The sequence below is a fragment of the Cottoperca gobio genome, chromosome 8, assembly GCF_900634415.1.
Source record: "Cottoperca gobio chromosome 8, fCotGob3.1, whole genome shotgun sequence".
Taxonomy (NCBI): domain Eukaryota; kingdom Metazoa; phylum Chordata; class Actinopteri; order Perciformes; family Bovichtidae; genus Cottoperca; species Cottoperca gobio.
The window spans coordinates 6767508-6793388 of NC_041362.1; the positions used below are offsets into that span (position 1 = coordinate 6767508).

The 25881-nt window shown below is 40.4% G+C and overlaps 3 protein-coding genes across 3 annotated transcripts; 1 reads left to right on the top strand and 2 right to left on the bottom strand.

The window, feature by feature from the left end:
- The first annotated feature begins 236 nt into the window (after nt 1–236).
- Nucleotides 237–12447, top strand: dnmt1 (DNA (cytosine-5-)-methyltransferase 1). Its single transcript, XM_029438312.1, has 34 exons — nt 237–412; nt 851–887; nt 1459–1566; nt 1660–1900; nt 1981–2053; nt 2171–2255; nt 2350–2390; nt 2472–2526; nt 2623–2706; nt 2904–3013; nt 3151–3269; nt 3375–3467; nt 3548–3699; nt 4160–4347; nt 5612–5795; nt 5907–6004; nt 6254–6398; nt 6504–6619; nt 6693–6894; nt 6979–7112; nt 7209–7388; nt 7483–7707; nt 7798–7990; nt 8367–8457; nt 8538–8669; nt 8805–9087; nt 9178–9319; nt 10376–10542; nt 10659–10836; nt 10979–11174; nt 11255–11418; nt 11534–11650; nt 11999–12092; nt 12168–12447. The coding sequence occupies exons 1-34, from the start codon at nt 366–368 to the stop codon at nt 12203–12205; spliced, it is 4512 nt and encodes a 1503-aa protein (XP_029294172.1). The 5' UTR covers nt 237–365; the 3' UTR covers nt 12206–12447.
- A 662-nt stretch (nt 12448–13109) lies between these two features.
- Nucleotides 13110–16571, bottom strand: eif3g (eukaryotic translation initiation factor 3, subunit G). The gene is made up of 10 exons (XM_029437909.1): nt 16462–16571; nt 16326–16372; nt 15658–15746; nt 14793–14852; nt 14590–14694; nt 14266–14461; nt 14025–14141; nt 13787–13923; nt 13294–13400; nt 13110–13217 (listed from the first exon to the last, which is right to left on the bottom strand). Exons 1-10 carry the CDS (start codon nt 16482–16484, stop codon nt 13202–13204), a joined length of 897 nt encoding a protein of 298 aa, XP_029293769.1. The 5' UTR covers nt 16485–16571; the 3' UTR covers nt 13110–13201.
- Nucleotides 16572–17243: 672 nt separating this feature from the next.
- LOC115011761 (suppressor of SWI4 1 homolog) lies at nt 17244–24156 on the bottom strand. The gene is given in 14 exon segments (XM_029436987.1): nt 17244–18341; nt 20319–20807; nt 20892–21055; nt 21146–21275; nt 21466–21517; nt 21519–21545; nt 21636–21759; nt 21915–22022; nt 22263–22339; nt 22556–22726; nt 22919–22969; nt 23078–23179; nt 23438–23608; nt 23909–24156. Coding segments are annotated over 14 exon segments (2631 nt in total). The 5' UTR covers nt 23924–24156; the 3' UTR covers nt 17244–17391.
- Between the last annotated feature and the right edge of the window lie 1725 nt (nt 24157–25881).

Consider the following 25881-nt stretch of genomic DNA (forward strand, 5'->3'; position numbering starts at 1 on the left):
ACAATTCTATGTTTCATAAATAAAACCACGTGACAATCATAATTGTGTTTTATAAGTTATATTTGATAAGAAAATGTGTTTCTAATTGAAACGATGCATTCAGCAGGGAAATGTTACGTCCCATATTGAAAGTGTTTTACCCATAGACCCTGGCAGTGGTACAGTCCACAATACCCTGGTTTCCCCGCGAAAAGACGGCCCGCGCGCCCGAATTGCTTTATAGCATCCATTGCAAGAGACAGCAAGCGAGAGGCAGTCACTGTGGAGACGCGCTGTAGTTACCAACGGCGGGTTTAAACATTATTTTAACCGATTTTAAAGCAGTTTTATAGTTTTTATCTCACACGTTGAGCTAGCTGTGTACCATGCCATCCAGGACTTCCCTGTCTCTGCCAGAGGATGTCAGGAAAAGGTACGTTAATGTTTGTAACCTCATTGCTAATAATGTCTTGATGATGTAGCATGCATGCAGCTTGTTGTTGTGTCCAAACGCCACGACAACAACAATGAAACCAGTGTAACTAGCTGCTCTGGACTTGCACTCTCTGTTTATGAGCGGGGCTGCTTCTTTACCTTTTTTCTTTTACTACCAGCTGCAGCTAGCGTTAGCTTGTTGTCAATTGACAGTCGCGGCTGATGCCGCATACAGTGTTAGCCTCCTGTTAACGTTAGCAAATTAGCATCTTTAATGGATGAGCAGCGTGTGAGATTTGGCGCCACTCAGGAAGTTTTACTACCTATATTTCTGCTAGCTTGCTGTCACACTGGGTTTATTGCCACAACCATGTCAGTAAATGTGCTTCAAAATGAACTTGACGTAGCTTTGATTTTACATGTTCGTTGTGCACAGGCTGCAGGTCCTGGGCGAGGATGGATCTTCAGACGAGGTGGGTTCAGTCTGTCTAACGTTACTTTATGTTCTTTAAGTGTTACTCTAGCTGCTCACTATTGTTCTTGCTAATGACTGTTCAATTTGGGGCTCCAAAGAAAATTGGAGAAGATTGTAGGTTCACAGTATTCTGTTGCCTGTTTCACTATCTAAACACTACAATATTGTCTAATTCAATTATGTATGAATTTGTACACTTAAAATAAATGAATTGCACAGATAATGCCTTCTAGATGCCCTACATGTTATAAAATGAGTTTAGATTTAATATCTCAAACATCACGCCACAAAGTGTCATGAAGATGTCATCAGTTAGATTCATCACGTTGAGCCTGCGCTGACAGACATCAATAATGCGGTGATTAAGTGATCTAGTAGTATCAAGTAACCCTTTTTAAAAATGTTTTCTTACGGTTTTGTTCCACGATACATTTTAGCATTGGTGTCAGTCAACACACTTAAAAATCAAGCCTCATGAATCTAATTTACTTCAACACTGCATATGTTACACTGTCTTTAAAAATGTTTGTTTTTAAAATCTTTTAATTATTATTATGATCCCATCCCAGGATCATGTTAAAGAGAAACTAAAGTTGGTTCAGGACTTCCTGCATGTCGATGCGCAAGACCAGCTGACCAGTCTGGAGGACCAGATGAAGAAATCAGAGATCTCAATGGTTAGTTTCTCCTAAAGATTTCAGAATCATCACTAATTCACTGCACATTATTTCTTCTGTGACGTGTGATGTATTGCCATGTACCATCCTCAGGAGGTCTACATCTCTAAAGTAAAGGCCTTGCTGGGAAAAGAGCTTCATCTTGAAAATGGCTCTCATACTGATGAGGTGGAGCAGAATGGAAAGGCGAATGGCTTCACAAATGGTTCCCAAAAAGATGAGAACAGTGAAGATGTAACTATGAATGTAAAGGACGAAGAGGAGGCTGTCAAGTCACCAACTGCTTCCAAACGGAAGGGAGGCCAGAAGAGAAAGGCAAATTCTGACACCAAAAGTAAGTGTTTGTATTCTCGTTAATATTTGTCATGCAACGGCTGCGTTTCAAAAAACGTAATCTTGTTTTTTCTTTTAAAGAGTCTCCTGCAAGTTCCAGGGTGACGAGAAACGCTGGAAAACAACCAACCATCATGTCAATGTTCTCTAAAGTGTGCGTTTATGAGTTTTATATTGTGTCTTCATACTTTTTTTCAACAAGTGCAAAAAAAAAAAATAAGTCTTTGATGTCAAAGTAATCTGTTTTTTAAAAAGTAAATGTCTCTTGCAGTCAAAAGCGCAAGTCTGAAGACTTGAATGTAGAAGCTACTAATGGACAAAATGAAGTGACGAATGAGGAAGATGATGTTGAGGAGGTGAAACATTTTTATGTACTTGTGATGTGTCTGCATGCGATTCTGAATGTCGTGTGTGTGTGTATATAACACTGCCCTTACTCATCTGTTGTAGGTTCAGGAGGAGAAGCGTCTCAAAGTAGAATCGGATGAAAAGCAAGTATTTTGCGCTCTAAAACTTAAAGATGGTGACGGACCTCACACAGGTGAAAAATACTAATGCTTTTCTTTATGCAGAGCTGCTCCAGGAAAATCGGCGAGTGAAATTACTAAACCAGTTTCTACTGCAAAGGTAGTTTGCAATTATTCTGCTCAGTCATAACTTACTTTTTTTTGTACGCATTAATCCTTGGGACTAACGCAACATGTGTAATTTTGTTTTTTCCAGACACCACCCCCCAAATGTACAGACTGCAAACAATACCTGGATGACTCTGATCTCAAGTTCTTTCAAGGCGATCCTGATACTGCGGTAAGTCATTCAACCTTTACTGTGTTCTGTGTAAAAACCTCAATACATTTTGAACTAAACATTTTGCATGCCGTTAAAAACATAAATAAGAAACCTAAATGTTCAATAGTTATGTGTTTTTGTAATTATTGTTTTGACATTGAAGTTTTTCTTAGTTTTTAAATTCATCAGAAGAATGTCTGCTCTTTCATCTTCAGCTGGATGAACCAGAAATGTTAACAGATGAACGTCTCTCCCTGTTTGACTCAAATGAGGATGGATTTGAGAGCTATGATGATCTGCCACAGCACAAGATTACCAACTTCAGGTAAGTGATGCTCCTTTAGTCTTTAGTGTTATAGGAACATGCATACTAATTATGTAGGGTTACCAGCTTTTGTTTTGCAGCCTCTGAGTAGGTTGTAGTATAACTTTTACTTTTTTTTATTATTAAATGTCTTTCAGTGTGTATGACAAGCGAGGCCACCTTTGTCCATTTGACTCTGGACTGATTGAGAAGAATATTGAGCTCTACTTCAGCTGTGTTGTCAAACCCATCTATGATGACAACCCTTGCCTGGATGGTATGAAATCCCATATTTCAAGAATGGAAACGTGATCTTGTTTCTTTTTCTCTCCGGTTAACATCTGCTTGTTTATACTGGCTGTATTTTTGTTTGTTTTCTCAGGTGGTGTTCCTGCCAAGAAGCTTGGACCCATCAATGCCTGGTGGATCACTGGTTTTGATGGTGGAGAAAAAGCTTTGATTGGTTTCACTACAGGTACCAAAGTTTCCTGCCCCAACCTTTAATAACTGTAACGCTGTATGACGTACTAATGGTTATCCATCTTAATTATCCAGCTTTTGCTGATTACATCCTGATGCAGTCCAGTGAGGAGTATGCACCCATTTTTGCTGTGATGCAGGAGAAGATCTATATGAGCAAGATTGTGGTTGAATTCCTCCAGAAGAATCCTGATGCTAGTTATGAGGACCTTCTCAACAAGATTGAGGTGAAGACTTATCTACTTTGTTAGTTAATCACAACTGTTTCCTACAAAGTTGTGCATTTGGGAATTAAGAAAAATCTGCCTGCCTATCTGTATAGATGGATGGTCATCACGTGACATCAGGCGCATGTTGGTTAGTTTATTTTATTTAATAAACAGTGTTCAATGTTTCAATTAAATGTGGACCATTTGCTGGTTAGAGCCTCGGACCTGTGAGTGGACAATTTGCAGAGGCTCTGCAAATTGTCCACTATCTCTCATTAACTTTTACACTCAACAGTAATACTCAAACAAAAACTTGTTGCCATATCAGGGCACTATGAATAACATTTCTTAGGTGACAGAAAAACATGATCCCTGGGTGCAGGTCTTTGGTGTGACCCCAAAGAGATGGTGAAGGCAATGTACTGTAGCTATCGTCACTGCCAGAACACCGACCAACTTTGGTTTCTCCTGCCCTCAGACCACCGTGCCTCCTGCAGGACTAAACTTCAACTGTTTCACTGAGGACACACTGCTGCGCCACGCCCAGTTTGTTGTGGAGCAGGTGGAGAGCTACGATGAGGCCGGCGACCAGGATGAGCAGCCCATCATTGTTACTCCCTGCATGAGAGACCTGATCAAGCTCGCAGGAGTCACTCTAGGGAAGAGGTACGGCTGAAAGATTATGATTTGGTTCCTTTTTACTGTACCATTCATAAAAGTAAGCTTTCCGCACTACTTTAGGTCAAAGTGAAAACAAACATGAGCCGTGCACGTGCAACATTTGACTTGTATACAACTCTTCAGCTTTACCCAGTTTCTCTAGCGGAAGATCTTTTGCAACACAAATGCTTCAGGATTTCTTTGATTCTGCTCCTCGCTCCTTGTTATCCCTAATGTCTAACATTCCTTTGACATTTCCTAATGCAGCATGCTGCTGTACTGGTAGGTAGGCCTTCTGAATGCATCTTAGCTTGTATGGTGGTGTGTTAGTGTGACTCATTTAAAAGCTATATGGAAAAACATAACTCCAGAGTTCGCGCTAGAATTTAGTTTTATCTTTTGGCTTCACATTGTGGTTAATTTTTAGTTTAACTGCCATATTTGAATTCTGGCCACATGATCAGTGTCCAGAAGTTATCTTGACTTTGTCCCAACTGATTGTTCTTAAAAGAAAAAATCTGTTTTATACGATTTTGAAGATTTTTTTTGTCTTTTTTAATTGTCATGTAATTTTGTTATAGATAAAAAATATCCAATTGGCTGAGTGCCCATTAAAGTTAATTGTTAGACTATGAAAGTAGTTTCAGTTTAAACTTCTCTTTTTTTAATCGGTCGAAGCCTGGAACTTCAGCGTTCAGGGTTTTTCTCGCTGCCCTTAATCCACACTATTCTTTTACATTTGCAAATTTGAATGAGATGGTTAAAACTCATTAACTCAAACGATGCTGTATGGATGTTTTCCCTAGTTAATGAGTATTCTCTGATTTGCTGACCCTTAACCTTGGGTTTAAGGGATTATGCCCTCGCTTAATTGCAGTAATACAAAATATAAAACAAAGTTAAACTACACCTGGGCTTTCTGTAGGCTAGGGATCGCCTCGGTGTCATTTAGGGAGACCAAACCAAACATTTTGCAGGGATAACATTGGTTGCCAGATGAGATCAAGACGCTCTCTAAACCTTATAATCGTAACGCTTTGTGGTAGTGTTTTCTGTGCAGGCTGAGGCCAGTTGCATCTAACGGGAACTCTGCATTGTACATCTTTTTACTGTGTGGTTTTGTTTGCTTGTTTCTTATGTTGCATGGCCTGATGCTGTGGTGTGTTGACAGCCAGTGGCTCCATAATGCCATTGCTCCACATATCATCAGGTGTTTACGCCAAGCCAAATGGACTTCTTCCTCTGAACACAAACTTTATTCTTTTGACAGGAGAGCTGCCAGAAGACAAGCCATTCGTCACCCAACAAAGATCGAGAAGGACAATAAGGGGCCGACTAAAGCAACCACTACCACGCTGGTGTACCAGATCTTTGATACCTTCTTCTCTGATCAGATAGAGCAGAATGATAAAGACAGTGGTGCGATCAAAAGACAGCGCTGTGGTGTCTGTGAGGTGAGTGTTGGATTAGTGTTTTAACAATGGGCTGTAACCAGTGTCTGATGAGAGCTGTGTCCTCTATAATACTGGACAGTTAAAATTCATACCATTTCTTTTTGACTTCAGGTTTGCCAATCTCCTGATTGTGGGAAGTGTCCAGCTTGCAAGGACATGATCAAATTTGGGGGAAGTGGCAAAAGCAGGCAGGCTTGTAAGCAGAGAAGGTAAGCGTATCTTCTGAGTCGTTTAGTCCATCGATGTCTTAAATCGGCAACCTTCTGAATGTGTTCACTAGCGTTCTTTAGTCCGAGGCTCTACTATAGTTGCTCGATGTGTAATTAACACTGTACCTTGCAAACTCCTTTTTTTTTTTTTTTAAAGATGAAGACACTCGAGAATGCTTTCATGCACTATGACAAGGACATTGTGCACTATAGTCTTTAATTCCTCTTTTTCCGACATCCTTCTGTTAGATGCCCAAACCTCGCAGTAAAGGAGGCTGAAGATGATGAGAACGTTGAAGAGGAAGATGTTCCGGTGAAGCCCAAAAAAGTTTCTAATGCTAAGAGGAAGAAGCAGACTCAGTGCAAACTGACATGGATTGGAGAGAATGTTCAGGTGTTTGTTTCCCCCTCCTTGGTTTTTGCTATGAAGTATCTATTCATGTATAAGGACCCAGAAGTTTGTATTTGTATAAAATGTATTTCTCTCAACCCCCTTCAGACTGAGGGAAAGAAGCGGTACTACAGGAAGGTCTCTGTGAATGATGAAGAGCTGGAAGTGGGCGACTGTGTCTCCGTGTCATCGGAGGATCCAACCATGCCTCTGTATCTGGCAAAGTATGACATTTTTAGACTATGATGACATTTGTCACTGTGGCTTGTATGAATCTAATGACATTGTAATTTTCAGGATCGCATCACTGTGGGAGGACAACAATGGAAAAATGTTCCATGCCCACTGGTTCCTTCGTGGGACTAACACGGTGCTGGGAGAGTCTTCTGACCCTCTGGAGCTCGTCCTAGTGGATGAGTGTGAAGACATGCAGCTCAATTATGTGCAAGGCAAAGTTAACGTCATGTATAAGGCCCCTTCTGACAACTGGTTTATGGAGGCAAGTTAACGTGACAGCAGGAACATTTGTATTTCCTTGTACCTTTTTTCTTTTTTCCTCATGGTTAAATTTTTTTCTTTTTAGGGTGGCATGGACAAGGAAATCAAGGTGATTGAGGACGACGGGAAGAGTTTCTTCTATCAGTTCTGGTATGACACAGACTATGCCCGCTTTGAGACTCCTCCCAAGACCACTCAATCAGAAGACAGCAAGTTCAAGTAAGCAGCAGTCACGCATGTATTTGCACTTGAGATCTTTTCTTTGAGTCTTGTGTTTTTTTTAAACCTTGTTGTGGATAATTCTCTTGCTTTCAGATTCTGTTGCAGTTGTGCTAGAGTTAAAGAGAGAGAGGAACAGGAAACTCCTCGTGTATTTGAACCCCTGCTGGACAAAGACTATGACTCCAAGGCGCTGTATGCTCTGGCCAGCTTTCGGGGGGATCAGTTCAAGGTGGGAAACGGTGTCTACCTGCGTCCTGACTGTTTTAATTTCAGGTGAGTGAAGTGATTTTAAAATGTTTAATTTACTTTAAGTTGTACAATGAGGAACCTGTATATGAGACGTGCTGCGTCTGTTCCTTGCTGTCAGTGTGAAGCCAGCTAGTCCAGTGAAGCGCTCCCATAGGAAAGAGGATGTGGATGAGGACGTGTATCCAGAATATTACAGGAAGTCCTCAGACTACATCAAGGGATCTAACCAGGACGCTCCAGAGCCCTTCCGCATCGGTCGCATCAAGGAGATCCTCTGTCACAGACGTAGCAACGGGAAACCCGACACCTCACAGGTCAAACTGCGACTCTACAAGTTCTACAGGTAAAATAAATGACCATTTTTAAATTGGCTGTCATTCAGGGTTTAGTCTGTAACAAATGATCAAATGAACTGTCTTGTCTGATCTCCCAGGCCTGAGAACACTCACAAAGGTGTCAAAGCCAGTTACCACACAGACGTCAATCAGCTATACTGGAGTGATGAAGAAGTGACCGTCAGTATGACTGAGGTGCTCGGCCGCTGTCAAGTAGAGTATGCAGAAGACCTGAATGAATCTGTCCAGGACTATTCCAGCGGTGGACCTGACCGCTTCTATTTCCTGGAGGTGCAGTTGTTAATACTTTGTATCTGCAGTCATTTCAGATTTGGTAATTAAGAGGACTTAATTTATCCCGAGGGAAATTGTTGTGCAGTTAATTGGCAAAATGATATCTTTAAAGTGCTTTCCCACTGCTAGCATGTTAGTTGTGCGTAACACTGCAAAGGAAGGAAAATAAAGCCACAAAACACAATCGACAGTGCGTGCATTCAGTGTATATGCTACACAACATTTACATGTTGCATGCGAACTGTCAACAAGAGTCTCAAATGTTGAGCTCAACTGGAAAGACTTGAAAAATGATTGAACACAAGTCTAATACTTGAACATATCTTCACTACAATGTGCATGTTTTTTTCTTATACATGTTCCTCTCTCGCAGGCCTATAATGCAAAATCAAAAGGCTTTGAAGACCCACCAAATCATGTTCGCTCTGCTGTCAATAAAGGCAAAGGAAAGGGCAAGGGCAAAGGTGAAAATGCAGACACACAATATACATTTTCCTTGATCTAAAATTGCTTAGAAGTTTACTGATATCCTATTCTCTACAAGGTAAAGGCAAAGGAAAGGCTGCACAGGAACAGCAAGACTCTCAGAATGAACAGACACTTAAAGTGCCCAAATATCGCACACTGGATGTCTTCTCTGGCTGCGGTGGACTCTCTGAAGGCTTCCACCAGGCTGGTAAATGCTTGTTCTGTGCCACTCGTGAATTATGTTCCCAGATCCTCAAGTGTTGACGTGCATAGAATTATGGGAAACTGCAGTTTTACTTTTCAATGTAGTGCTGAAAACATGACTGCTGGTTTCCTTTTTTAGGTATGAATGAGACTCTGTGGGCCATAGAGATGTGGGAGCCTGCAGCACAGGCTTTCAGGCTCAACAACCCTGGCACCACGGTGTTCACTGAGGACTGCAACGTCTTGCTGAAGTTAGTCATGTCTGGAGAGAAAACTAATTCTCTTGGCCAGAAACTGCCTCAGAAGGGTGACGTGGAGATGATGTGTGGAGGTCCTCCCTGCCAAGGGTTCAGTGGGATGAACCGCTTCAACTCTCGCACTTATTCAAAGTTCAAGAACTCCCTCGTGGTCTCCTACCTCAGGTCAGTGTCGGATCAGATTCTCATTAACCTTCCAAGAATTATTGTAAATGGTTGGTAAGTGCACATTTAAAATAAGTTTTCCTCTTGCAGCTACTGTGACTACTACAGACCCAAGTTCTTCCTGCTTGAGAATGTGAGGAACTTCGTCTCATTTAAAAGCTCCATGGTTCTGAAGCTGACTCTACGCTGTCTTGTGCGCATGGGCTACCAGTGTACTTTTGGTGTCCTTCAGGTGGGTCTGACTATAGTGGTGGGCTTTCCATTCTGGGCTTTATGTAGTGGGCAAAATGTGCATCTACCTCTTGGCTTCTGTGGGGAAGTCATTAACCTCTTCATGTGAAACTCTCCTGGTAAAGCTCATCTCAAAGGGAGCTCACATTTGGAGAAGTTCTTCAAATTTGGCACAAACTTCCACTTTGACCACCAAATTATGATCTGTTCATCCTTTTAGATTAACGTCACCATAACCCCACAAAACGTGTCTAACTCAAGAAGTCTTATGACAATTTTACACCAACGTCTATCGGGATAAAATGATGACATTACGTACAGACATGGATGTAAACTGCAACATGACTGCAAGCTGTACTTCTAGTTATTTAGATCATACAATCAAACTTTTGACCCCTATACAACAAACTAATGCAACCCTTTGTCTGAGTTTGTATTTTATCCCCCCAGATTATTTTGGGAAAAGATGATGTGTGTATATATATATATATAATATATATATATAATATATATATATATATATATATATATATATATATATATATATTATATATATATATATATATATATATATATATACTATATATATACACACACACATATACATATATATACACACACACACATATACATATATAGTATACACACACACATATACAGATAATATATACATATATATGTGTGTGTATATATATGTAGATGTGTGTGTGTGTATATATATGTATATGTGTGTGTGTGTATATATCTATGTGTGTATATATATATCTATATCATATATATATCTATCTCTCTATGTGTGTGGTGTGTGTGTGTGTGTATATCTCTGTGTGTGTGTGTGTGTCATCTCTGTCTCTGTCTATGTCTCTACTCATCTCATCTGTGTGTGTGTCTCTCTCTGTCTCTGTGTGTGTGTGTGTCTCTCTGTCTCTCTCTCTCTCTCTCTGTCTCTGTCTCTGTCTCTCTCTCTGTGTCTCTCTCTCTCTCTCTAATGGCAATGTTTTTATGACTGAAGTCAGTTTAGCTTGACCACTAACCTGCTCAATGCTGCCCTCATCAGGCTGGTCAGTACGGTGTTGCCCAGACCCGCCGCAGAGCAATCATCCTGGCTGCTGCTCCTGGAGAGAAGCTGCCTCGCTATCCTGAGCCTCTGCATGTTTTTGCGCCCAGAGCTTGCTCTCTGAGCGTGGCGGTGGACGAAAAGAAATACGTCAGCAATGTCACACGGTAATGTAAACCCCTATTGATCATTTATAGATCACAAACGTGTACAGCTCTTTGAATGGATCAGAGCAATGCCTCAGTGTGACTGTACACTAGATTTAATTTTCTGTCTTCAACAGAGGTAATGGTGGAATCTACAGGACCATCACTGTCCGAGACACCATGTCCGACCTGCCAGAGATTCGCAATGGTGCCGCTTCATTGGAGATTTCCTACAACGGAGAGCCTCAGTCTTGGTTCCAGAGGCAGATCAGAGGCACACAGTATCAGCCAATCCTCAGAGATCATATCTGCAAGGTGAGCGGTCTCACTCTTGCATTTTATATCAATATTAACGTGTTTTCGATGTACTGGCTGTTAATGTAGGATTGTAACGGGATCACTACTTCTGTAAATGATGGTAAAAAGCTGTTTTATAACAAAAGATTTTTGTCCTCAGGACATGAGCGCTCTGGTTGAAGGTCGGATGCGTCGCATCCCCTTGGCTCCAGGCTCCGACTGGAGGGATCTGCCCAACATCGAGGTTCGGCTGAGAGATGGCACCATGACAAAGAAACTGCGTTTCTCACACGCTGATAAAAAGAATGGACGCAGCGGCACCGGTGCACTCAGAGGGGTTTGCACTTGTTCAGCAGGTATGTAGGTCTAGTTTTCTACTTAAACAATGATTACATTTCCAGTGTGGAGGCATCTCTGATTATCATTGTGGTTTTAGGGAACCCCTGCGACCCTGCAGACAGGCAGTTTAACACCCTGGTCCCCTGGTGTCTGCCCCACACTGGGAACCGCCACAATCACTGGGCCGGACTCTACGGCAGATTGGAGTGGGACGGCTTCTTCAGCACAACTGTCACCAACCCTGAACCCATGGGCAAGCAGGTACATCAACCTTTTAGAAATTGGGTTTGATGTTTTATACCACTAGACATCAATACATTCGGTGCCTTTTCAAGGCCTGTAACTGGTTTCCTGCCTTTGAATCTTCACCCATCAGGGCCGTGTTCTGCATCCTGAGCAGCACAGAGTTGTCAGTGTGAGAGAGTGTGCACGCTCTCAGGGATTCCCTGACACCTACCGCTTCTTTGGAAACATCCTGGACAAACACAGACAGGTAAAATCCTGCCTTCATTTAAAGCTTACTTGAAAAGCAAGCAGTGGGGGTGCGTCTTGTTTTATCCTTTGGTTCCAAATAACACTGACAGCGTTGTTGTTTTGTTGGCTGGTTAAAAGAGCGGAAAATATTAATCTGTCCTGTTTTTTCTTAAGTGGCACTAACTGAGATTTTATAACAATTTATCAAATGTAATATGAAAGGAGAAACCACAAAGCGTTATCACCCAACTTCATTTTCCCTCAGGAGTTTGTGTAGACTAAAGGCAGACTTTATTCATTAAGTGGCACAAAAACATTTAAAGTAACTAAATTGTCACAATATGTAATTGATTCTTGTTTCTACCAGGTTGGAAATGCAGTGCCTCCTCCCCTCTCCAGGGCCATCGGCCTGGAGCTTAAGAAGTGTGTCATGCAGCGATTGAAGGAAGAACAAGAATCAGGTGACTCATCTTTCTGATTTCTACTTTTCCTGATTGACCATGCAGAAATCATTATACCCTTTTCCCCCTCCACAGAGACCGTCAAGCAAGAAAAGATGGAGGTCACTGATTAGTCCCTGGTTCACTTCCAAGAAAGAATCTGTTCCACAAATGCCCAACGTCGGGCAATCGTTTCTTTTAAATAAGCTTCAACTGTGTCACTAAGTGGCTGCTATGGACATTCTGTGCAGTGCCATTCCATGTTTGTTTTTAACTGTGCTTTTAATCATCATGTTGAAATGTTCACCTCATGTGGGATAACTTGTATGTAGTTTTTATATGTGTAATATTTCAAATAAAGCTCTTATGAAATCAAGACTGAGCAGTACCCTGAGACCCGTACTCCTACTGTCATTTTTAAAGCTAAGAGTTGAGATGCTGATGTCATGCTAGCATATCGGGAAGGAGGCTAAATAACACTCCAGTTGTTTTCATGAGACGTTAGTCCCATAGCCATTTCATTGTAAATGGTCCCTCTACAATGAAATGGCATCTTTACAACTAGTCTGTAATCATTGCATGGATTTGTTTCTCCAGGTCTTACTATCTTAATGTGGTTTGACCCTTCACTCTAGAGTTTAGAGATTTATGGCAACAATTTATTCATATTCCCAGCTTTCACTTGTGACCTGTTGACCATCTAGCTCGACTTGAAGACCCAAGTGTTCACACCTAAAGTTTTACATAACGTCGTGACTACATATTCATTAGGCTGCTTATCAGTTGCAACTCATACCTTTTCTACAGTGAGATTTTCACTGAGCAAAACATGTTTCTGAATCTCCATTATACAGATTTATAAAGTAGTTGTACTGAGGTGTAAGTACATGCACAATGCAGGCAAAGAAGCATTTGTACACATTTGAGTAATCAGAATTTAGTGAGCCCTTCACTGCTTTTGATCCGTTGGTAGTTTTAAGAAGTGGCGGTTCAGTCAGAATAAAAGCAGCCCAGAAATGTAAAAGAATACAATAACAGTGAGATTGTGATTTTTTTTTTAATTTAGGTAACAGCCGTGTTTTACTACTACAATAAAATCTGGTGTCCTCAAATATTTTCTGATGGATTCCTCAGTTGTTCGAAGGTCTGCAGAGAATTAAATGAGGGTGTCAGCAAGAATAAACACACTAACACTTAATTGACAAAACTGATAATTACTTACTTGGCCCATTCAACATTGAGAATAAGATGATCATATCCAAATCCTGAAACGCCTGCGATGGCTCTCGCTGCATCCTCCCGGCGGTGGAAACTGATGAAGGCAAATCCCTGCAGGCAACACGGTAAGTGTTAATGGATGGTACAACTGTCACCTTGTTGAGTTTCTGGCCATTTGTATTTAATTATTGTACAATGTTAAGGCCATACAATTATGCACAAACATAAGTATAACATTTGACAAAGCTATATACATTAAAGGCTCTTTGAAGTAGTATTTTCAATATAAAAGAGGTTCAGAATTGTCATTGTCTAATGGAAAAAACATTTACAGTCAGTTATCTACAGCTTACTACACTTGTGTAAGAATTACAAATGTTACAATCTATAAACTGAAACACCATATTTAATAATTCCTTCTTTCCTTTGATTTTTTTTAAATACCTTAAATAAACATTAAATCTGGAGGTCTTTGTATTGTTCATTTGAGCACTGACCTTAGACTGTCCAGTATTCTTGTCCTTGGCCAGATAGATCCTCGAGATGGAGCCAAAGGGTCTGAAGAGCTCCTGCAAATCTGTCTCGCGGGTGTCCTCAGACAGATTGGTCACACGAATAGTGGCATTGTCATCAGCTGTCGGGTGCAAAAATACACTGTTAATATTGGGCAACGCTCTTGCTGCTGAACGACTGAAGTGTAATAAAAAATAGAATAGAAAGGGGTGTTTAACTTACATCCACCTCTCCGGTTGGGCTGCATGGACTCCCCTCTTCGCGTGCTTCCATCCCTCAGGCTAGGCGGCACATACTTCCCAGTCTTACTCTGCGCAGGCTGTGCAGGCTCTGGCTCCGCTGTTGAAAGAAGAAAAGCAGGCCACGTCAGTCTTATCTTTAGAAACGGCCATCCAACAAGTCTAAGAGTGGTTTACGAAAAACAAATCAAAATCTGATGATGTGAATAGAGTGTGGGTGGTACCAGAGCCGGCAGGCTTGTCCTTGTCTCCAGTGGAAAGCCCAAGCTGTTCAGCCAGCTCCTTCTGCATGGGGCCCAGAGTGTCCTTGTATGGACAGCGGGTGGTCCAATGGTCGCCTTTGCAAATACGGCAAGACACAATCTTCTGTCCTTTCAGTTTGTTCATGGGATCCTCATCCTGGTCTTGGGCGTTCAAGTCCTGCAACAGTTAAGATGAGGTACTCAGTCACAAGCTAAACCGAGGAAATTGCATTTGCATGTATTATGTGGACTGTTACACATCAGTGAGCAGCAGCACAACATCTCAAAGTCAAAATGGATCCTCACCTCTTTGCTGGAGATGAAAGTCATGAAGACATCATCACTGACTGTGGTGGTGGCAACATTAGGACCTGCTGCATCAAACTCAGAGTTGCCAAATTTCTTCCAGTTCTGAAACGAGAGATCAATATAATACATGACACCCGACTGTACCCCAAATCTTGTTCATTTCAAAAGTGAACGCAACTAAATTCAGTTTAAAACCAAACCTTTCTCCTGGCAACAGCTTTTGAGGCTTTTCTCGTCTCAATCTTGAAGGTCCGCACAATCTGGGGGACAAAAAGGCAGAAAATGCACAACTCATTTATATTTCACAGAAGCAACATCTTACTTCCCGTATGCAAAATGCCCAACACTTACTGTACTGTGCATAATTCAAATGCACTATATTACAGTACCCTAATGTATATAAATAGTTACTATACGAGTTCAAATAACTGGCTATTAATGCCTAATGTAAAAACATAATTATTTCTATATGAAAAGCCCCAAAATTAATGGTTTGCTGACGACTTGATTACTACAGTATGAGCATATTATTTAAACAGCATTTGTATAGGAATGATTCTGTCCATAGCTTTTTTTTTATTCATATAAAAGCAGTTGGTCTCTGTAACTGTTCACTATAAGCGGTTCCCACTGTACAGAACATTTATCATATCTGCCATGAAGCTTACACGTTTAGTCAAAGATCTAGTGAGTGTTGGTGCCGCGACCTTTCTTAGCATTAAAGTTGTCAAGGACAATTAAGTTCAAGAGTAGCAGAGAACCTATGATATACATACCAATGAATGACCTGTGTTGCTTCTGCAGTTTTACAAGCCGAGTGACCAAAAAAAGGACTACTACTACTACTACTACTACTACTACTACAGTCCACGTTTGAAAGATGAACACATGAATGGCCCCTGTACCATAATGTTGATCTTAAAGCAAAGGTTATAATACACTAAATATGCAAGATCATTTCTAAGCCTGTGAAAGAGCTGCCTCCATGAAATGCAGCCATATACAAAGCAGCACTGTCAACAATCTTGACAGATTCAACATACACTTTTGTAAAGCTCAACTTACCTTGAACTTCTTTCCATCATCATCTATTTTATATTCCGTGATAGTTTTTATATTTCCTTTGAGGGTTTCCTTGGGAGGTGGTAGTGTGCCTGAAAATGAAAATGCAGACAAGTCAGAGCGGAACATACCTTTTCTTGCCCCCTTGTTAGAGGCTTTTGGTTGTGTTGGTCTGATACATATCACTATCCTATGCTGTCAACATCTCTTGATCACATCTCCAGTTCTGAATTCATACATGGCTTCACTTAACACCCAAATGAAAATGTGTACATTTGTAAAGACATATTCAATTTCTGACTTATTTCATAGTTAGCCACCGATTACTTTTACGTCCAACTAAAGGAAGTAACGTAGCTAGCTTGCTAACTTTTAGCTATCTTACCGTCACCAGTGAATGACACTGCCTACGCCACTGTCCACAGCATATGTCGACTAGCCACATATTTAATCAATAAATCGTTACTTTATGTCAGTGAGACACACGTATTACCAAGCCGTTTGCACATTAGATATCCAAACAAAACACAGGTAAGTATATGTATCTCCAGTATAACGCCCGACAACCACGTGTAAGTGGAAGCCGCCTTGCCGGCCTCCTCCTCCGGACACCAGACTACAAGAGATGTGCTAGCATTAGCTAACTACGCTAACAAACGTTAGCTCTTTACCTTCATCTACTTCCTCCTCGACTTGGTCTGCCCAGCTGGGCTTGGAGCTGGAAGGGGAAGATTTATGAGCAATATTAGAAGGATAAAATACCTCTATCATAAGCAGAAAGTATTAAATGTTTACAACAAAACTCACTCGTCGTATTCAATCGACGGCATCCTTTTAGCTAGCTTAGCTTCGGGACCGTAAAGATCGGAGGAGCGCGAGCCGAGTCGAGTCGCCAATGTACACACTTCCGGTAATTTCACTTCGCAATAAAAGTACCACGTTTGTTTAACTTGAAGTTTCACAATAAGAGTCGTCTATTCTGTTTTTACCATTGATATCAAACTAAATAGTACTGGTGGCAAGGTGAAATTAAAGATTAAAATGTTCGACATTGTAAAGATGTTTGTAAGGACGATAGAGAGGAAAAGTGACAGGGGGGGGGGGGGGGGGTAAAAATAATAAAAAATAAATGTACTTTTCAGGGAGATAAAGACTATTTTAGCTGCACACAGTTGTTTTATTTTCTTGTCTTTCAGTAATTTATGTTTTTGTTGTTGTGGATAGCTGAATACTTTCAACATTCATCTTTCATTTAAATCTTTAAAAAAATGAGAATTGCTCATGTCCGCACACAATCTTTGATTAGGATATCATAAGTCAACATTGCTTCATTTAAAATCTGGAAAACCACTTACTCATAATGAAAACTGTATCTTTTTTTAAATTAAAAATGTCACTGTTCAATCATGTAAGAGTGAGCAGTTTGTCTATTCCTCTGCAATGAGGCCAACTGCTGACAACAATGTTGGGGTGGAGTTGAGATCATAATCAGAACTTGCTCAGCGGATATTTCCATCCTGATATCAGGCGGACTGGTTAAAAAGTTAATCAGAAGGATGAATCAAATTCTTTAAATAAAAACAGGCACGTCAGAGCAACAAATAAATCTTTATTACAGATGGTTGTGTTTCAAAGTTAGTAGAACAATAACTTTCAGCAATACCAAGTCAAGATATATTATTACAGCATGAAATTATATAAACTGATAAAACACAGAAAATCTGTCAAACATCAGCTCTACTTCCTCCTCATCTCCAGGCTGTCGTCGTCTGGGCTCTTCCCACAACAAACTACTCTTATACTGTCAAACAAAGCCATGTAAAGGATTGGATGGAGACACATGTTCAGAGTTGCCAGTCCCTTGGTCAGCTGATACGTTTTGTAGACCCAACCACCAGAAGGGTTGAACTTATGGCTTTTCTGATAGAAGTGATAGAGCTGGAAGACATGGTAAGGCACAAAGGAAATGGCATACAGCACAATCACAGCTGTGATCAACAGGCCTACTTTGCGTTTCTCCAGTTTGGTTATACTGACATTTTTCCACACCACCGATATCACCAAACAGTAGGAAGTGACAGTAACAATGAAGGGAACAAGACACCCAAACACAGAAAGGAAGATCGTGTAATTGAAGTGAGGGCTTGCATCCATCTTCTCTTTGTTACAGTAGGACACACACTGTGTATTGTTATTGTATGCATTATGGCAGACTGAGGAAAATGTCAACGCAGGGAAGGAAAAGACTCCTACAACGATCCAGATGATGACGCTGATGGCTTTTGCGTGGAAAGGCTCTACATAGGATCGGCTGAAGAAGGGACACACGAGGGCCACGCATCGGTTCACACTTATCGCCATGATGAAGAAGATGCTCACATACAGGTTGCAGGTGAAAAGAAACCTCTCGATTTTACACACAGCATTACTAAACACCCAGTGTTTTTCCAGGGCGTAGTAGACTATCAGCAAAGGCAAGGTCAAGACATACAGCAGGTCACTGATCACCAGGTTACACGACAGCACAACTCCAGTGTGCCAGTTCCTTCTCTCTCGGACCACCAGCAGCCACAGGGCAAACAGGTTTCCTGTCAGGGCCACCACGAACTCAACCCCGTACATTGAGGGCAGCAGGGCTATTTGAAACTTGTCATAGTTAATTAAGTTTTGCTCCATCTTGATTTCAGCTGACGGTTATTTTGCTATCAAGCTTCTTTCACACAGTTGGTACCATCCAATATCTGTAAATTAAAGTATGTTAACTCATTGTAATAAAAGTCATATTAACTTCATATTTGCATTCTGTAGTTAGGAAACCTATTCACATAGAACAACCAATGCAGTTTACAGTATTAAAAGTTAGAAAATGTTACATTTAAACAGACTTGATGTGATACTAGGAAGAGCAGATATGTAAACGTTAACTTCCACTTACCGAAAGCCGGTTTTTAGCGTGCACTGTGCTGCGAAGTGAGTTACAACCTGAGAAATCATTTCCTGTGTAGAAGCGAGATAAAGCCTGAAACCATTATGATCTTAGACAAGAAATGTGAGCGAGACATGAGGGATAGTACAAACCTTAAGGCCACTTCCTCTCCCCCTCTGTCTGAGTCATTACGCAATTTGAAGCAAAACTATGATGACACTCCTGACATGCATATGCAAAACAAATTGGCCATAAATAGCCTGCAGTTTTAATGTTAGTCAGAGAAGTAATTAAGTGCTTCTTTATCAAGCAGGTTCATATTTTACACATCATATCAAGACTTCTGGAGCTGCGAGGGTCTGAGGACAGTAAAGCCCACCGAGACTAATGAGTCATTTGTGATACTGGGCTATATCAATACATTTGATTTGATTCGCCTGAAGCTTATTAATATTATTATTATTACGTTCTTTCAGTCACTGATATTCAAACGTACTCTTGAAAATCAATTCACTATGTAATACAAACCTGTGAAACAGCACTCCTAGAGAGAAACCATGGAAAGACGAGGGGCAATTGTAACAATTAAGTTTGACGTCTTTACGAAACAATCTCCAACTATTAGGATATTTAATGTAACTTTTAGGTAGCTAACTTCTTTCTGAGTTCTACTTGCAAAACCGTCAAAAGTCACAATATTGGTTGAAACACTAGAAGTCAAATGTTTTACTACAAGTCTCCCTTTGTGTGTGTTTGTAACAGTTTCATTATTTGTGCTGCAGCCCGTCTTGGTCAGGTCTCCTTTGAAGAAGAGAAAGTTAAAATTGAGCTCTCAAAAAAAGTATTGGCAGAAAAACCGACAGTCAAAAACCACAAACATTTGCACGAGTGTCACGGTTGTATCTCATGCAGTTTGAGATGTTCTAACTTTAATCTCATCTGTTCCTCAACCACATTTTATGCTTCCGGCTTTTGGCCATTTCCCCAAAACGTAGCAGATCTTTCTGTCTGACATCCTGATTGAATACTAACCCGTACATGCATTTGTTCTGTAAATACTAGAACGTTTACTCAAAATTTGTGCAAAATAAAGTTACAGGTCAGATCACATTTCGGGGTTTGATTATAGACTTTGATTTTGGTCAAACTGACATTTTGCATGCAGACAAAACACAAACTGCTTAATATGCCCGTGGCATTTAATGCATGAATGATCCCCGTAGAAACTAACTACACCAGAGCAATTACAAAAAGATCGACACCTGGAGTATTTGCATTTTTCAATACAGTCACCCAATACATAATCCGACATCATACTTGGAGCTACTTACAATCAATCCTTCCTTGAAGACATGGTGGAACAGCTCAGGAGCATCAGCAAGTTAAATTAAATGCCATTGTCCCAACTAAATCAATTGTGCAGTGCTAATCACGCCGACTGAGCACATTAACATTCTCAAACGTGTTTCTACAATGAACTTCAGTTTAATTAGAAAAAACAAAACGTCAGGAATGTGTGTGTTCCTGTTAAATTACAAATAGACGAGTTACAGAAATGAAAAACACTTAACACTTTATTGAACAAGTACAATTTCGATTCATATAGTGTGGAAAATATAGCACTTCTCTCTTCTGTCCTGCTGATTTTCAGCAATAAACAAGTGTGACAACCATCAGTCAGCGCCACCTGGTGGTCATAACAAAACATTCAATGTCCAGAAAGAAGAGGAAGAGAATCAGCCTTTTCCCTTCCTCTGTTTAAAGCCTTGCTTTGCTCCTGCGCCCTTCTTCTTGAAGGCGGTGCCTTTTGGACCTTTAGACTTGAATGATTTGTCTTTGTTTCCACCAAATGTTTTGTTTCCCTCAAAGTTCTTCTTCCCACCAAATTTCTTCTCCCTATCGCCAGGTTTCTTTGCTCCGAAGGCCTTTCCTCCGAAGGCCTTACCTCCAGGCTTCATTTTCCTTCCAAATGGTTTCTCCCCGTCATTCTTCCATCCTTTCCCGTCTCTTTGATATCCTCCTGGACCGTTTCTCCTGGGAGATTTAGAATCTCTGTCTTTTCTGAACGGTTTACCGGGAGATGTAGAACCTCTGTCTTTTCTGAACGGTTTACCGGGAGATGTAGAATCTCTGTCTTTTCTGAACGGTTTACCGGGTGACTTTTTCCACTTCTTGGCAGGTGCTTGCGTCCTCTCTGAGCCATACTTCTTGTTACTGGGGAACATGTCTGCACAGAAAAAAGTCTTGGTCAATAAATGAATTAAAAACAAGACTCAAAAGCCAAGTGGTTTAAAGGACTAGTTATATTCACCTTCATCCGGCTCCTGTCCTACTGCCTGCCTGTAGTACTCCACCTCATCATCAGATTCAACAGGAGCTGGCCGATCGTCCTGCCTCCCAGGATCCTCCACCTCACTGTCCACTTCGGCCTCCTCTTCAGCGCGTTTCCTCTTGATGCCTGCCAGGCTCTTTTTCCTTAGACGGGAAACAAATCCATTTAACACTTAAAACTAGTTGATACGGCAGAAGGGACACATTTTATACATCTAAAAAAATGTTAATTACTTGTTGTCTTCTCGCATCTCTGCCTTCTGAGCAACATCGTGCTCCTGCTTTTTCCGGCGACGCGCCTTCTCTTTAAGCTGGGCCTCCTTCCTGTTCAGGATCTCCTGTATTTCCTCTTCCGTCTTGGAGACTTGCAAACAAAGTACATAACCACTTCAAATTAGAAGACAATTAATACCAGGTTTACATAATACTCTGTAATCTTTAGGTGCATCAGTAAGCGTTTACTTTTAGAGAAATCATAGAACTCATAATGATTTTGTCATCATGTACACCAGAATACATCAAGCAGCAAGATAAATGAACAGGAGTGCACTCACTCATGGTGTGATAGAGGACATTCCCATCTCCCATGCCTTCTTCTATCTTCGCCTAGCTGCAGAGTCATGCGAGGACCAATCTGAGGACAACCCAGTGCAACAATTTAGGCGACATCCAAGCAGCAGCAGCATATTGATGTTAGCAGCTTTACTCTCTTCAGCAGACTCACCTCGGTCAGACGGACAGCACTTTGCTGGGACGCCATGTTGCCTCGGCCAGAGTAGATCTGTGGTAGTTCAGTTATGTTGTGGTCCCCGTCTTGCTCTGCCTCACTTTCTGAAAGGTTTGCCCCCCTGAGAATTGTAGGAGTTAGACAGATTAAAGCAAAACTAAATTCAATGGGCAGAAGTACAACTTCAATCTGTTTTAGAACAACAGCTACAGGTCGCCATCAAGCTAAGCACTCTTTGCCCTCAGGAATAAAAATGTAAATTCACAAAAATCTTACTTCATCATCAGCTCACTGATATCCTCAAACTTGCTCATGTTGGGGAACCTCTCCTGCATCAGCTTCTTGACTCCACGGCTCATGCCCACAGGGACGACCTTCAAGCTACTGCAGGTTGGAAACATGATCATGTGGGTCAGTGGGACAATTAATACATAAAAGAAAGCTGGTTACTGTGTGGTGGCCCATCAGTGCGTTTACTTTGAATATACATCACTGAACAGTCAAATCACAATCTGTCATCATCCGAGCCTAACATCTGTTCTGTCAACAAAGAGCAGCTAGACCCACGTACAGGTATGCAGCGGTCAAGCTCTTTGCCAACTGAGAAAACAAAAGAGTACTTACTAATGACGAAACTCTATTTCCTGGGTCTCTGGGTTGTAATTCAGCAGCACACACCTCTTGATATTGTTGAGGCTCACCTGGAAAACAACAATACTCTTGTTTTTTTTTGTTGCAAAAAGTCAGGGCCAAACATTTCCAATGCTGAATGACTCAAAGATTTAGCAATCAGAAAGCGTTTACTTTTAATGCATCTTCAAAGGAAATCTCAGAAGACTATACGATCATCATACCAACAGGGCTTTAAATCTTGAGTCAACCACAACAAAGCGATGTTTTTGCAAGAAGAAACATACCTTGTGCACATTGATGGACGGAAACATGTTCTGAAACATGGTGGACATGAGTTTGACATGCATGCCATCAGATCCAAAGTTATTGAGGATTAAGAGCGGATGATGTGTGAACTGCTGCTCGTGCATCCTGTGCTTCTTCAGAGATGAAACCACATCTTTGACAAGAGAATACTGAAAAAACAAAGTTCAAAGGAGCTCTTATAAGCTTAGGAAAAAAATGTAAGAGTTAAAAAATGACTGGCAGTTTGGGCACATCAGTGCGTTTACTTTGAAAACATCACAAACAATCAATTTTTAAAGAGTCATCATTTGAGCCCATCAATCTACTGTACTCGTGTTTTAATCATGAGCTCATATATTTACCTTGAGCACCCTGAAGTGAAGCATGGGACCTTTCGGAAGTCGAGCAAGTCTCTGAAAGAGCAAGAAATGGTTGGACAGTGGGTACGGACTTATCAAGGCAAAACTGGAAGGTCATCCAGTACTCAAGAGCAGTTTGCTTATGAAGAGATGTGATCTTACCATGTTGATACAGGTGGGAGTTTTGCTAAAGATCATGAAGTGCGTCACTCCCAGTGGTCCTGCGATGGCCACAAAATCTTTTAGCACGTTCTTTTTCCTAACCTGGTACATGAAAAGAAGAAGCACAAATCGGTCAGGTATAGTGGATATGAAAAGATATATGTTAAAATGGCCCAGGAAAAACTCAAATTGACTAAGTTCAAAGAAAACCCACACTTAAATGTACACGTGTGATGCCATTTAAAGCAAACCAAAGGAGTTCACACAGCACATGGCCTCATCCAGCAGTGTGTCCAGTCACATCTGAGCTAAATACAGCTGCTAATGGTTTTAGTTTTACAGTTTTATAGTTTGACAGACCTTCAGAGACTCTGCAGTGTATGGCTCCATGACTCTCCGCACGTCCTCGATGAGCTGACCCACGTTTTTCCCAATCTGTCCCCGATGAAACACGAAGGAGTGGGGAATGGCTCCGTAAATCTCCTCGGCCACATGGTTAGCAGTTGCTCGGGATTTCTTCTGGTTCTTGGTCTGAAAGCACAATATCCATTAATTAATTATCATGGCATTTATTTTGAATTACATAAAACAGATTACTGCGTAATTTTTCTAAGAATTACGATTACAGCGCAAAACTAATTTAGCTAGAAATACAAGCTAACATACAGGATCAACAGCTAAAGTTACCATACATTCACCACCAAGTGCTATAGTACTATAGCTGTCTCATTTAATGTCGTGTACATGTTGAATGATTAGATAACCTCTTGAATAAAAGCCACGCTAACAATCTTCAATAAGGCTAACTTGCTACAACAGGCCGTTACTTACCTTTGATTTCCCCATTATTCAACGAGATTAAGAGCAGGTGAATTTAGTCAACATTAATAACATTAGTTGTTGCTACAATATAATTATGCTAACAAGAAAAAGTACGTTCATTGCGACCGTACAATATAATCTACAACAATTTCAACTCCGAAGTTAAACGCGACGCCTTGCACATGGTTCTGTCCATGTGTGTCACACACTGAAATGTCCGTGGTGCACACTTGTCTCTCCAAATAGTTCCTAGCAAAAGTGATCCGGGTCACTCAGCGTAATCAACGAGTTTACAAATAAATTAATATAACCCAGACAATTTACACACATTAAATTACATTGATATGAAACTTTCAAATGTGCTTCATAGGCTTGAAAATAATCATATAGTCTGATAATGAAATGAAATTCCCACCCGGGGATTAATAAAGTTATTATTCTGATGAAGTACAGTGTGCCACAGTGTATACTGTTATGTACGACACAGAATATATATTTTTAATTTTTTTAAATAGTATAATGAAAACAAAAAGACAGTTGAAAATGATAATTATCTATGCTTTTGTCCTTTTTTGGAGTAAACCTACTGTAATATGTTTTGATAGCTGTATTTAAAACATGTGAAGCTGTAGATTTTAAGCACCACAGAACAATGCATAGGATATTATCATTTGATGATCCTTTCTGTTTAGTCATGATTGTTTGTACTTTATTTTGAACATTTTATTTACAGAAGTGTTACAAGGTTGCAGTTCATCATTGTGATCACTAGAGGGACTCCGGCACACCTTCATGCTTTATCTCCAACTAGCGTTGAGGAAGGCAAAGGTAGTACTTCCTGATGTCTCCAAAGAACATTAAGAGTCAGTGAATGTTGTAACATCAAAATTGAGAAAATATTTCTGCAATGCTGAATCCGGTCGCACTTCGCAACCGATGTTGGTAACTACATAGAGTACATTGCAGGGTGTAAACTAATTGCTAAGGAGCAATCTGTTTCCCGGCTTTGAACTAACCTAAACAGGCCTATTGAAAACACACATATTATTATTAAAAGATATTTTACAGTATAATACATCAATAAAATAAAAATAAGCAGATGAATACAAAAATAAATAAGTAGAGAAGGAAAGAATACATACACAAAAACCTAATATAGTGTATTTATTTATTCGGTCATTTATATATGTATATTCTTTGCACATTTATTACTATATTATTATTACACATATAACAGGACCAATATTACTTTTAGCAGTCAACATAGCTGAAAAATCATATCTTTATTTTAAATCCTACATTCTAAAACAGCAGGACAATACAAAACCATTATTCTACAAGATAAACATTTATCTATATGAAATGTGGCAGTTTTAATTATTACATTTTTAAAAATTGTATTTACGAGGTCTAGTTAATGAGAGGAAAAGAGAGTTGTCTGTAAAAACTTTAGTCAAGAGTGGCAACAGAGAGCAGGGAGAGAACTGTAACACAAAACTGAAACATATGTTTTATAACAGGAGGAATTGAAATCGCAAGATGTAATTAGTTCTAAAAGATGGCAGCGAGGCAACACTGCCAGCTGCTGTGAAACCACAAACAATATAATTTCAGGTTTCACACTTCCACCCCATCATTGAAGGATCTTTGACAGGTAGTTCTGTCAGTGCTGCAAATATTACAGCTTACAATACTGCTGCAATATCAAAGATAGCAAAGTGTTTACTGATAACACTGCTGGCCACAGAACCTGGCGTAGCACCAGCTTCACATGCAAACGGCGAAGATGATATAATTTCAACAGTAGCGGATGCTGAAGTTATTTTTTTTGCTCTCTGATTACATGATGTGTCCCCACCCAAAACCGTATGCACCTTAACCCAGGGGTCACCAACCTTTTTGATACTGAGAGCTACTTCATCATTAATAATAATAATAATAATAATAATAACTATTCATATATGTGAAGAGACTGTCTGATC

Bases quoted from the DNA above. Each gene is read 5' to 3' on its own strand.
- dnmt1 (XM_029438312.1), top strand. From the start codon at position 366: ATGCCATCCAGGACTTCCCTGTCTCTGCCAGAGGATGTCAGGAAAAG. The intron at 3,700-4,159 runs GTGAAGACTTAT...TCCTGCCCTCAG, and splicing joins ACCTTCTCAACAAGATTGAG to ACCACCGTGCCTCCTGCAGG. The intron at 6,620-6,692 runs GTATGACATTTT...TGTAATTTTCAG, and splicing joins ATGCCTCTGTATCTGGCAAA to GATCGCATCACTGTGGGAGG.
- eif3g (XM_029437909.1), bottom strand. From the start codon at position 16,484: ATGCCGTCGATTGAATACGACGA. The intron at 16,373-16,461 runs GTGAGTTTTGTT...TTCCCCTTCCAG, and splicing joins CCGTCGATTGAATACGACGA to CTCCAAGCCCAGCTGGGCAG. The intron at 13,401-13,786 runs GTCAGTGCTCAA...TGTTGCCTGCAG, and splicing joins AGAATACTGGACAGTCTAAG to GGATTTGCCTTCATCAGTTT.